The 13024-nt window shown below is 32.2% G+C and overlaps 4 protein-coding genes across 4 annotated transcripts; all 4 read left to right on the top strand.

The window, feature by feature from the left end:
* The first annotated feature begins 510 nt into the window (after positions 1-510).
* LOC112741670 (outer envelope pore protein 16-2, chloroplastic) lies at positions 511-3659 on the top strand. Its single transcript, XM_025790734.3, has 7 exons — positions 511-883; positions 1045-1096; positions 1620-1709; positions 2232-2263; positions 2416-2449; positions 2835-2902; positions 3360-3659. The coding sequence occupies exons 1-7, from the start codon at positions 563-565 to the stop codon at positions 3501-3503; spliced, it is 741 nt and encodes a 246-aa protein (XP_025646519.1). The 5' UTR covers positions 511-562; the 3' UTR covers positions 3504-3659.
* Positions 3660-4186: 527 nt separating this feature from the next.
* Positions 4187-5603, top strand: LOC112741668 (uncharacterized). Its single transcript, XM_025790730.3, has one exon. The coding sequence runs from the start codon at positions 4615-4617 to the stop codon at positions 5347-5349; it is 735 nt and encodes a 244-aa protein (XP_025646515.1). The 5' UTR covers positions 4187-4614; the 3' UTR covers positions 5350-5603.
* Positions 5604-7878: 2275 nt separating this feature from the next.
* Positions 7879-9760, top strand: LOC112741666 (DNA-directed RNA polymerases II, IV and V subunit 9A). The gene is made up of 4 exons (XM_025790728.3): positions 7879-8094; positions 8198-8273; positions 8540-8698; positions 9418-9760. Exons 1-4 carry the CDS (start codon positions 8030-8032, stop codon positions 9496-9498), a joined length of 381 nt encoding a protein of 126 aa, XP_025646513.1. The 5' UTR covers positions 7879-8029; the 3' UTR covers positions 9499-9760.
* Positions 9761-10621: 861 nt separating this feature from the next.
* Positions 10622-12804, top strand: LOC112741667 (DNA-directed RNA polymerases II, IV and V subunit 9A). The gene is made up of 4 exons (XM_025790729.2): positions 10622-10841; positions 11003-11078; positions 11497-11655; positions 12552-12804. Exons 1-4 carry the CDS (start codon positions 10813-10815, stop codon positions 12630-12632), a joined length of 345 nt encoding a protein of 114 aa, XP_025646514.1. The 5' UTR covers positions 10622-10812; the 3' UTR covers positions 12633-12804.
* The last annotated feature ends 220 nt before the right edge of the window (positions 12805-13024 follow it).

The raw sequence follows: 13024 nt of genomic DNA, 5'->3' as shown, positions 1-13024 counted from the left end.
TCAACGGATTCTTAGTGGTATATTACATTGAAAACGGGATTCGGACTTAATTAACATCCATCGAGTTTTAATTTGTGGAGATGCAGCTACAAGAACTGATTACTGAAGCCTTTTGAATTTTTTTTCCCTTTCCTTTGATGCAGTGGGAGGTTCATATTTTGTTTCCGTTTGGATATTTTCATCGTAATATTTTGAAATGGATATATCATTGTTGTGATAAAGTAATCTTACGTAATATGTCCGAGGTATTTTAGTGAAAGAATAAGGTTGTAACAGCGACATCATATTATGTATTGATTGATAAATGTTCACTAATTGTATAATAAGGTCAATTCATATGAATCCAAACATGATTATTATGCGTTATTTGTTTTAAACACGTTCTTTGATTATTAAGCTATTGTTATTTTATATTTTAAACTAAATAATTAAGTATTACATGTTATATAATCTATCCTAATATCTATTTAAAAAAATACAAGTAATAAGGAGGGAAGGAGGAGAGGACTGAGTCGTAAGGTGAAAATGGAAGAAGGCATTGCTCCTTTTTTAGTGGCTTGAAATGGTGTACTCCATCAACCTTGTTATTTCCACTTACCACCTCTTCCCCGCAATACGCCACGTGTCATCTCCCTCCTCCCTACACGTGTCCCTCAAACACACTAGTGTTCTTTTATTCATTTCACCCGAAGCAGTTACATTAACAGAAATAGAAGAAAGAAAGAAAGAAAGGAAGAAAGAAAAGATGAACATTAGCACAAGCAGTAACTTGGAGACGCGGTCTCTGCTTGATGAGCTCTGCAACTTCGACAAAGAGGGAATGTTGGATCTTGGCCACCCTCTTCTCAACCGCATCGCTGAGAGCTTTCTCAAAGCCGCCGGTGTATTCAATTTCCCCATTTCTATTTATTTGCATGCATGCATTTCCAATTTGATTTACTTGATTCTTGTTTCGATTATTCTGATATGGCGGATTTCCTTCTTATTGTGATAACGGATCTTGCGGTTGATGAATGGTGATGTCTTATATGCACTGTGTTGCAGGTAGGAGCAGTGCAAGCTGTGTCGCGTGAGGCTTATTTCACGGCCATTGAAGGTACATTAATGGGCGCCATAAGAGTTTACAGTTGAAGAAAATAATATATCATGCTAACTAACACACCATAATTAGAAAAAAAAAGCTTATTTTTTCTATTCTCTTTATGTAATAAATTAAGGAGATTAAAGAGTTCAACTTAGGTAATTTGAGTAGCATGATTTACATTATTGCTGGTTGTGATTTGATTTAGATTGATTTAATTTGAAGTTGTGTTTTCTCAATTTTTGTGACATATATGATTATTGTAATTAAGCCACTAAGAGTGGTTTAGTGGTGAAGAATCTGGATACTATGCAATATGCATGAAATAATAGGTTCAAATATCATTGCTGATTTGTTGCCAATGTACGGGTGATCATTGCAAATTATATATTATATTAATGTCTTTCTTTTCTTTTTAATAAAACGAGATAAGAATGTTGAGGCATGTTGGAAATTAATTCTTATTTTATTTTATCATCTATGATGTATGTTATACCACATGATGCATTTTTTGTGTCCATGATCTGGTTTCATATAGGTTGCGGGGCTGTTAATAATGGTGGGGCTTTACCGCCAGAAATTACAGGTGCAAAGAAGAAGAAGACGCAGTGTTTTTCAGGTCTAAAAGGTGCATCTAACACACTTGAATTCACCTCATTTCTATCAATTCAAAGTTTTAATATATAGTAGCTATCTATTTATGCATTATGGTTTGCTTGCTCTGCACTCCCAAATCACCACTAATATTTTATCTTCTTTAACATTTATGAACTAGTGTTAAATCTCTTTTAAAACAACTGAGAATATTGTTGGAAACATAAAGAATAAGTTGTGTTAGTTCTTTAATATCATTTTACAAGTGTAGTATATAGACTGCATTGCCAAATGTGTTTTTTGAACATCTAAAAATTGATGTATATGAGACACCTACTAAGATCTAAAGATACAAAAGAGTTCAGATATTGAAACATGGCCACATCAAAATCTAAAGGTGACTAGTGGAGCAGATATGGACACAATACAATGTTTGGATGTGTAAAGAACATTTCACTTACATATATATTCTGTTACATGGTCAATCGCTACAACGTTGTACTGATTATAAGTTGTATAACTTGATAAATATAACACTCTTGTTTTGTGCATTCAGGAGAAACCAGCTGCAAGTCCCTTGAGGCACTGGTGAGTTTATAACTTCATATATAAGATTACTTTATTATGGCTTTAATATTGTTCCACAATTTAACATTTGTAGTGCCAAACTTAGATAAGTTAGCTATTAGTTAAAATTGTACATTTTTTTTGTTGATTGTATTGCCTTTTCTCTTCTTCAGGTGAAGAACACTGGAAAAGAGTCCTTACAATGGGGTAATGATATATCCCCTCAACCCAAGACACCATTTACTTCTGTAATATCATTGAGTGATCTTTTCTAGATTAGTGATAACTTCTATTGTGTGTTATAATAACTTGCATTTTCCCGTTTTAAGTATTGTTTCTACTTACCTTAAAGAAAAAAAAAAAAGAATACTTGGTCAAGTTCCATGAATCTTTTTTTTCCCATTCTCAAATTAAAGAATGATGATATGTAGACTTCTCTTCACAAAAATGTATATCTTAATTTTACTAGTTCCAACAAAGATAAGGAACTCGATACAAGTATTATCCTTGGAAATTATTAGTATTACAAAATTTAAAGGGTAAAATGTCCCAACATCAACATATGAACCTCAAAGAATCTTGCGAAATGCAGGATTGGCTGCTGGAATATATTCAGGTCTTACATATGGCTTGAAGGAAGCTCGCGGAGCTCATGATTGGGTAATACTTCTTTTTCTCCTTTTTTTATCACATAGCTTTGAACAACACCACCAGCTCTTATTAGCTTGAAAGTCCAAAATCGCAGCAACAATTGCCGTTGGATTAGCCAAATTTATTTTTGTAATTATAACATAACCGCTACCATGATTACAAATGTAGATAAAACCAATTTAGGCTAAGAACTTCAATGATATATGATCTTTATGTTCCAGCTACTTGATGCTTCTCTGGTAGAACATTTTCTCCTCTGTGATGTTCAGTCTAAATACGATATGTCTCTTAGTTTCATTTTGGAGGAAAAAAAGACGGAAGGAAAGAGTTTGGAGTATAACATGAGCCAAGTTTACATCAAGCCCCTTCCTTCCTCGTTTTCCCTCCAAAACCAAACTCGCAAACATACCCTTAAGTTTTGTGGAAGATAAGAGTGCAAGTTGAATTTTTAATCTGTTTGATGCAGAAAAATAGTGCAGTTGCTGGAGCAATCACTGGGGCAACACTTGCACTAACACTGGAAGACTCATCTCATGAACACATTGTGCAGTGTGCTATCACTGGAGCTGCAATCTCCACTGCTGCAAATCTCCTCACTGGGATTTTCTGAGTGGATGTTTTGTTAACATTCGTTTTTAATATTAGTACCCTTTTCTTTCCCTTCTTGATTCTTAGAGTTACTAGTACATACTGCAATGATTTTTCTCTTAAATTTAATTTTTTATTATAATTTATATGTCTTAATTGCCAAGTGTTTTTCAATTCATTGTGGTTTTGCCTAAGTAAGCATTAGCTTCTCCTTTTTATAACACCGTATTATTTTTTATTTACTAGAGTTGTTAAAAGAAAAATCTAAACTTGACAACTTCAAACATGAAAAATTTGAAGCATTTTAGCATTTAGCAAGAGATATATATCCAGTTTGTCTCTGTTTGAGTTTTACGAATAGAAAACTATTTTGCTAGCACATTTAAAACTCAGCAGAGATTTTTACAAATCTAGTTGGATTAAGCGGGCTTTAGTATTACTTTGGTAAATGGTTGATCTAAAAAATAAATTGCAGTTAAATACTTGGTAAAAATTTTAGTTAACAATGCAAATTTATTAAGAAATTTAGTATCTAGTATCTTTGGGCTATATGCTGAATATAAAAAATGTTATGTGCCTACTAATAATTAATTATCAAATTAGTTATTATATATTTACGTATAAATACATGTATTATTTTATTTATTTTAAATGTATATTTTATATTTTGATATATAATATCTACGAGAAGTTATAGAAGTTGATTTTCTAGAAGTTGATTTTTTATATACCTTAGAATGATCTATATAAACGCATCAGTTTGCCTATCAACTAGCAAGAATCAGATGCAATTTGATCTGCTAATGCAGTATTCCTTTTCATACATACAGAACTTAAGGATATCTCTAACCCTAAGCTGATATAGTACCAATTTTGGACCTTTCATGTTCTTTCAAATAAATGCCTTTGACCTGATATTTTTCTATTCCCTATTGTGTGTCACGTTCTTATACATCTTGTAGATGACCCTTAAAACAATAATTCATATGCCAAGCTTTTCTTTAACGCTGAGAATCTTTGATGTACATGGATTATTCAGTTTAATCTCACCTATAAATTAGCAAATAGAAAATGATGCAAAAGCCAGGGATTCATCCAACAAAAAATAAACCAGATAAACCTTGTTCATCATCATGCTTGGGAACAATAATAGTAATAGGAGTGTGATCAGACTCAAACCTGGCAACCCTCCATTGGAACTGAGCAACAGCATGCAAAAAGCCAGAGATAGCAAAACTGGCGTGTTCTCCACGGAAAGGTGCACCACGTACACCCTCGGCAAGCGACACCTTTCTTGTATCATATCGGAGATGGGGTGTACCGGCCAGGTGAACGTGGTGCAGATCAATCTCATCGAGGAAAACGGTAAGGGAGCTTCTGCCAACTTGAGCATGCGTATCATAAGGGACGACCGGTACGGTGTCTTATGCAACACAAACACAAAGCTTTCGGGTTCCTACGATTCCTTTAAGGAGAGTTATTGCGTGCCGCCGCTGTCGGACGCCGAGCTCTTGTGCTATGTTTGTCGTGACACCGGCTCCGGCAGCTGTTTCTCCATGACAAGAAAGAAGGTGAATGCCGAGTTTGTGGAAATGGTGAAGGTTAAGCATGCTTTTGTGGTTGATGATGAGTTGACTTTCAATGTGAGAATGAAGATAACCAACAACAAGAGGATTGGATTGTGTGTTGAAGTTGAAGGACCTGTGAAGCTAACTTTGGATTATACTAAGAGACTTGTTTCTAAGATTAGAGGGAAGATGGATACCCAAATGGAGGCTTGTGCTCTCTTTCTTTTCAAGAATGGTATGCATCAAATTCAGGCTAATCATGCTGGCCAGGATTACGACATAGATGATGTTTTCTTGTGACAACTCAAAATAAACCGTGCTTGGTTTTTTGTTAATAGGTTGCAACTTAATAATTAAGACCAATAAAATGAGTTTGATATGCATAAAGTGTGAGTCTCATTTCATATATGTGAATCTCATATCTTTAGTATTGAAAATGTATAGATTAAAATCCTTTTAGAGAAGGATATTAATATATATGTAACGAGCATAAATGATGTAAAAAATAATAAACAAAGTTTTTTTTTAAATAAATGTACTTTGAAAACATTAAATTATTTTTTGATTTTCAATAAAAAAAACTTCCTTATTGGTTAAATTTTAAACAAATAGCTTAAACACAGTTATTGGTTAAAATTTTACAAGTTACATTGTCTTATCATTACGGATAAAAATTTTTTTAGATGATAATTATTGATGCAAGATGCAATGAAAATATGAGGAAAAAAAGTTCATTTATCATGGTCCGAAGTAAATCATGACTAGTGTTTAAGGGATAAGTCTTTCAGCAAGTCAAATGATCTAATTTTTAGAAAAACAAACAGAATTTTTTTTATTCTTAGAATATTACTAATATGAATATTATCTTCTTGTATCAATAATAAACATCTATTTTCAAAGACGACAACAACAATATATTCTAACCATATTCACAACTCAATATGTCAAAATCGCATTATATATATTAAGTTGATAATTAAAGTATATAGTTAAATTCATGCGTTTTACATAACTAAGTCATAAGTATTATATTAACAGTTCGAGATTCAAAATAACATAACACACACGAGGACTCTGCCTGTGACATATGTAGCATTGACAAACTCTAGGTTTTTGCATAAAGATTCTATTATATATCACATAGCCCTTGGAAAGAAGAAGAGCTTACCGAAATGAATAAGATCTACTGTGAGACGAGTGGAATGGAACCTGGAATGACACTTGTATCTAAAAAATATGGGAATATGTTAGGGTGAGTTTTGCAACTCAGTGAGCAAACATTATATCTATAACTAACATGAGACAATACAAATTTTACCTTAAAAATTACATTTCTTTACAGAAATAAGAAATTCATATCAATTAATTATGCAAACAAATAGATATATAGTTAAGCGGATGAACGGAAATGAAAAATCTCATTCCAGAAGTCAAATCAAATCGAATATTACACACTTAGGGCGGCTCCACCTCTAAAGGTAGTCCTTTTGTCTAGTGTGCTCGTACGTTATAATAGATCTAACATGTGGCCTACACATTGGACTAGCAACGCCCCTGCTAGGTGCTAGCTGAGTTTTGTGTTAGATACATCTAAGTTAATGCCATAATTGCCGTTAATTACGATTTTTTAGTCAGAATCTCCTAAACCAAATCACTTATAACAAATCTCTAATACTTATAACATATTACTAAATTTCATAGTAAATCAAATATAAATAAGAATATATACTAAAATTTAATTAAAGTTTAATAAAGTCAAGTAAAAAAAATATGTGTGCTTTACAAAATATATAAATATTGTCTCGTGTGTATTTTTATAAAATTATAAGTTGTTCACAAATTAATATTTATTTCAAAAATTCAAAAGTCACAATAATAAAATATTTTCAAATTCTAAAAATAATGATTCAATTTAAATGTTAATAATAATACACTTAAAAAATAATTATAGACATAATATCCACTTACAACTTGGTTCCAAAGAACCGGAAACAACTCTGAGCGCGCCACCGAACTATCAATTGATGTCCAATAACTTTACAATTCTTGAAGCCTTAATAATAATCGGAACTCAAAAGTTAAATGCTTTCTTCGCTCGTTAAGTCAAAATTCGATGATTTGGGGTTTTTGAAAAAATGATGATATTTTGAATAAATAAAGATAAAATAGAAAAGAAAAAGAAAACAAGATGATGAAGATAAGTGTGATTATATTGGGTAGTTGGTTGCAAAGAGAAAAAAATAAAGAAGAGACGAGGAAATGTAGTTGGAAAGAGAAGAAAAGAGAAGGTTTTAAATTTTGTTTTGAGTAAAGTGACAATTAGATTCTCGAAGATGTTGATCTTGGACTAATTAGTCCTTAAAAAAATACTAATTAAATCCTCCAAAAGAAGAAAAAAAGAACACATGGAAAGTACATATCCCTACTTATTATTTTGGTCCTCCAAAATAGTAAACAGTGACACATAAATGTCCCTCGTGCTCTTCCTTTTTTTTCTCTCTCTCTCCGCTTACTACATTTGTATTAAGCAAAGAACAATAACACTATCTCTTATTTAAACTTTAGAGTGATATAATTAAAAGAATGTTATTGTTATATATTATGTCAAACATTAGGAAAAGTTAGTATAATTAACCCAAAATTATAAATGTTCAAATGAACTAATATTTTTCAAGTCCATATGATTAATTTAAAAAATCACTTTTATAATATTTTTAAAAATAAAATATTATTTTACTTTATAATTGATTTTAATAAATTATTATTAAAAAATATTTTTTATATTTTCCGTTTAAACAAATATTATGTTTTCTAATTAAATAAAAAAACAATCCAAACACACCTTAATTTCCCAACAAAAAAATAATTTTATTTCTCCACCTCTTCCATAAATAGAGCAAAGGGCAGCAGCACACAAATTTAACAAGAGCCCGCGAAAAAGAGCAGAGAGTGAGACTCAGCAGCAGTCAGCATCATCACCATGTCTTCTTCTTCTTCTTCTCGATTCAATGGCAAGATGGGTGGCATGAAGTTTTGCACCAAATGGTTTGTGCCCCCTTTTCCCATGTTTCACTCATTCATGTGTTCATATGCTTGTTCTTATTAACAGTTAATTATAAAATGGGGTGGGTTTCGGTTCCGTTTTCAGCAATAACATTCTGTACCCTAAGGAAGACAAGGAGTTAAAGATTCTCATGTACGCGTGCCGCAATTGCGATCACGAGGTGAACCCTTTTCCCGTACTAAATCCATTGATTCCAATCAACCTAGTTTTTAGTTCCCAGAAAGTTCACATTTTTAACAAAATTATTTATAAAGGAACTTTTACTCTTTTTTTTTGTTTTATTTTTTTACAGAATCATTAATATAAAGATTTTGGCTTGGTTGTCTTTGATTTGGAATGTTGGGTGACCAATTTTTCAGTCCTGGAGTTTGTAACTTACTTAGTATGTGCTTACCCCTTTTATTTTTAATTTGATTTATTTTTCAGGAGATTGCTGATAGCAACATTGTGTACAGAACAAAGATACATCATTCTACAGCAGAGAATACTCAGGCTACTGAGAATCTAGCTGCAGACCCAACTCTTCCACGCACCAAGGCGGCTCGCTGCAGTCAATGCAACCATGGAGAAGCTGTGTTCTTTCAGGTAAATTCCAACTCAATGGCATTGAAGAATTGCTTTTCTTGTTATTTTATTTGATATTAAATGTTTGAGGAAAAGAGAGAAGAGGGTGTTCCACTCCAATGTAAGGGCAATTCCAAATTTCCAATGATTTTCTATCTCATAAGTTGGATTCTGATTTTGCAATTTAGGAATTTTGGTCTGTTTTGTGTGTTCATGGAATGATAGGAAGTAGAGTCATTTTGACTCGTTGAAAGTCATGACTTATTTTGTGGATAAATTAAAATCTTGACTAGTTAGTATTGGATTTCAACTTCTACCACCTACTCAGTGTGAATGAAAAACAAAATTTATCTACGGAAAGCTTGTGAATGCTTTTGCTTAAACAGGAATGTTTCTAGCTTAAACTTGATTCTATAATGTACTGATTATGTTTTGAAGTCCGGACAATTTTGGTAATTTTATGTTTTTGTGTATATGGGATCATAGTATTTGCTAAAATGCAGTACTTGATCAATTGTTCTGTTTTTTTGGAATTCTTAGATTAAGAAATAATTTAGGATTTTCTTCATTTATATTATGTGGGTGAAGAAACGTTTGATGTAAACCTTTGAATCTGAAGTGTTTGAACTTCCTATTTTAAGATCATAGTGAAGAAATATTGCTCATTTCTTTGCTGCTGTTTCAAATAAATTTTGATTAGTTTTTGATTATGTATAGTTTTGAATTTGTAATGTTTGCAGGGAACAGCCAGAGGTGAAGAAGAAATGTGTCTTTTTTTCGTTTGCTGCAACCCGAATTGCGGTCACCGATGGAGAGACTGAGGCTGCTCAATTCAAGTTCCATATTGGATTGAAGATAAAATTTGAGAGGTGTTTAGAGTGATTGCTAACCAAAAAATCATTTCAATTATAGCTTTTGTACTCATGTAGTTTTTTATAATGCCAAGCCATTGTGGAACTTGGCTATGTAGCTCATGTTTAGTGAACTGATATCAGAGCAAAACTGTGTTTCTATTTCCATCTATTTACAAGACTCAAAACTTTAACGTAATTTTAGAAGAAAACGTGGAGTTATTTTAGTTTATTTATTTTTATTTAAGTAACAATATTTGTATAAGCTTTTTTTCATTTGTGATTGAAAATTTTACCAAAGTAATATAAAAAGTGCTATGTGTACATTATAAGAATAGTTGATTGTAACAAAGTAATTTGAACATGTACTTTATAAAAATAGTTTATTGTTTATGTACATATAGTTGGTAAAAAAGACAAAAAGAAAAAAAATAAAAAGAAGAAAAAAAATACAACATTAAAAAATATACTTTTTGTATTTTCGTAGTAAAATTTTAGTGTTAAAACTTAGAAAATTTTTACGTGTTATTGTTAAAAAATTTTAGTGTTTTTTGTTCTGATAAATTTTGCATAATTCAAAATCTTTTCTCTACATCTTTTTCTTCTTCTTCTTTTTTTATTTATTTTTTATTTTTTCATAATTCTTCTTGTTTTATATTTTTAAGAGGAATAAAATAAAAAAAAATCAAACAAAGAAAACAATACCAAATGAGGAAGATAAGAAGAGAAAAAAAAACTCAAATTGCACCAATAAAAAGAAGGAGACGAAGGCGTAAAAAAATACGGAAAAAAACACGAAGAAAAAGAAGAACGCTCATGTTGTGTGAGTGGATTTTGTTAGATTTGGACCATTTTAATTGAACTTAATTGCCAAAAAGACTTGAATGTGTAGCGGAATTGTTATTTTCATGGACCCCGTGAATGATTTTTGCTACATTAAAATTAAACTCTAACTATATTATATTCTTTAATTTCATATTTTACATTTATATAAGGAGTAAGAAAAATTATACAAAATCCCCATTTATTCTCCAATTTTTAAATAAAGTTAGTTCTAGATTTTTATGTTATAATATTTGAATTTTTAATAAGAGAATAATTAGAAAGGAAATTAGGACTTGTAAATCATTGCGCTCTCTATATAATAAATAAATAAATTTACTGAGCTGAAGTAGTGGCAGTAGGAAGAAGAAACAAGAAACAAGAAACGAGAGCCCGCGCAAAAAGACGCAGAATCAAAGATTCGAAGCTGTGAATCTTGTTGCTTGTTAGAGCCTTGCAAACATGAGTACCATGAAATTTTGCCGCGAATGGTTGCTACCCAATTATCTTTTTGAAGATAAAATCGTTTTCTGTCTAATTTTGATTGTGAAATTCTTTGAATTCAGAATAAGCTGATTCATGCACTCGTATTGTTTGATAAAATGCTTACAATGAATAACTGATCAAAATTGGATTTGGGATTTGGTATCAGCAACAACATTCTGTACCCTAAGGAAGACAGGGAGCAGAAGATTCTTCTTTATGCATGCCGTAATTGCGATCACCAGGTTCTCTTCTTCTGTTTTCTCTTTCGTACGCTTCTCCTTCAGGATAGATTCCATTTAAGTATGCTACTAACATTTTACCACACAGCAAAAATAAATAAATAAATAAATAAAAATAAATAAACTTGTTTGTTTACTTTTGCCAAATCATTGGTTAAAAAGACTTCTTCTTTCGTTTTTTGGAGCAAAACATTAATCTTGTTTATTTGTTTCATCGAATCATTGATAAAAAGCAAATAATTTGGGATTTGAAGCTTAGAATTATCTGAACTGGAAGTGGTGGGTGCATGCGTTTTTCATGCACTTTTGGTGTGACAATTTGTTGCTTCTGGCCTTTGTGTTGTTGGTTATGGAGCCATTGTTTTCTTGTTCTGATGTCTGAAAGTTAATTGGGAACTGCTTGTTTGACTGGTTTGTTCAGGAGGTTGCTGATAACAACTGTGTGTACAGAAATGAGGTGCACCATTCTGTGGGAGAGCGAACTCAGGTGTTGCAGGATGTGGCTGCAGATCCAACTCTACCTCGCACCAAGGCAGTTAGATGTGTTCAGTGCAACCATGGAGAAGCCGTTTTCTTCCAGGTAAACTGTTGATTATAGCACTGAAGAATTGCATTTTATTTTTATTGAGATATTTAGAGGGTAGAAAAGGTGTTCCATGGCAACAATAATGTCTGCCAAATATGTCTTGATTTTCTTGCAATAGTAAGTTCTACAGTTAAGGGATATCCCTTGTTTAGTGCATGCACCAATGCCCAGAATGATGGAAGGTAGTCATATAGTCTTAATGAGATTCATGAGTTTACTTTGCATATACTGACCAGATGGCCTTAGCTTTCGACTCTCTCCCTCCCAATCCAGAAGTTTGAATCACAGGAGAGCAATAAAACCAAGTCTTTTACTTTGAAGGAAAACCTGTGACCAAAAACGCCTCAAACATAAACTCGAGCGTAAAAGGCTCTTGATTATAGAATATGTGTAGAAGTGTAAAGATGCAAAGCTTCATTGTTCTGTGCTGCTTAAGTGATCAAATCAGACTCTGAACTGTTTAGAGTTACAGACTTGAGAACATTGCTAGAAAATGAGGGAGATGTATTCATCATATAGATCAACATAGGGGAGATTTTTGCTCAAATGTGGTGCTTGATATTTTGGTCTAACTTTATATGATAGGGGATTTCTTCCTGCTACATAGGAAGTGTATTTGCTTTTGATATAACTTGTTCAAAAGTGCGAAGTTAGTTCTTAACTAAACAGAAGACAGGCAGGCAGCTCAATGAGTTTGTCCATGTATACCTAAATCATAAACTCTAAAAGCATTCATAGTTGCCCACAAAAATCATGCAGTTATGTTGTGTTGGTGAAAGATGTTTTGGTGTATGCTTTCGATATGCTATGAATTTGGATAAACACAGAGCTCCATGTCAAGAAACTCTTGTATTTCAATTATTGATGGCTGTTTGTTTAAATGTATGCAGGCAACAGCCCGAGGGGAAGAAGGAATGACGCTTTTCTTTGTTTGCTGTAATCCAAACTGTGGATACCGATGGAGAGACTGATGGTGGCTCTATTCAGGGTTTTATGTTAGAAAGATCCAATTTATTTTGTCATCCAAGAGAGAGTGAATTTTCTTGGTTAAACACTCAACTTTAGAACCAAAATTCCATTATTATCATGTTTGCCGAGAAGGAATCTGAATTTATGCTTTATTAAATTGAACTTTTATTCACATGAGCTTGATGTTTTTTATACCAAATGTGAGATGTGGGTAATTGAACTGGAATGAAAAGTTGCTATAACAGTTGTTTAGAGTTACACTGGTGACGTTTTATGAAGAGTTCAAATAGATTAGACTATATTTTTTAGGAAATGACAATTATACAACCAGAAGTCAACCAACAACTACCTTTGGGTTAGGGACTTCTCAAAAAGTTTTTTATGCCGTTGTTGG

This window comes from Arachis hypogaea, chromosome 14, assembly GCF_003086295.3.
Source record: "Arachis hypogaea cultivar Tifrunner chromosome 14, arahy.Tifrunner.gnm2.J5K5, whole genome shotgun sequence".
NCBI classification, from domain to species: Eukaryota; Viridiplantae; Streptophyta; class Magnoliopsida; order Fabales; family Fabaceae; genus Arachis; species Arachis hypogaea.
The sequence above is the reverse complement of the archived record's forward strand: the minus strand, read 5'-3'. Positions and strand labels throughout refer to the sequence as shown.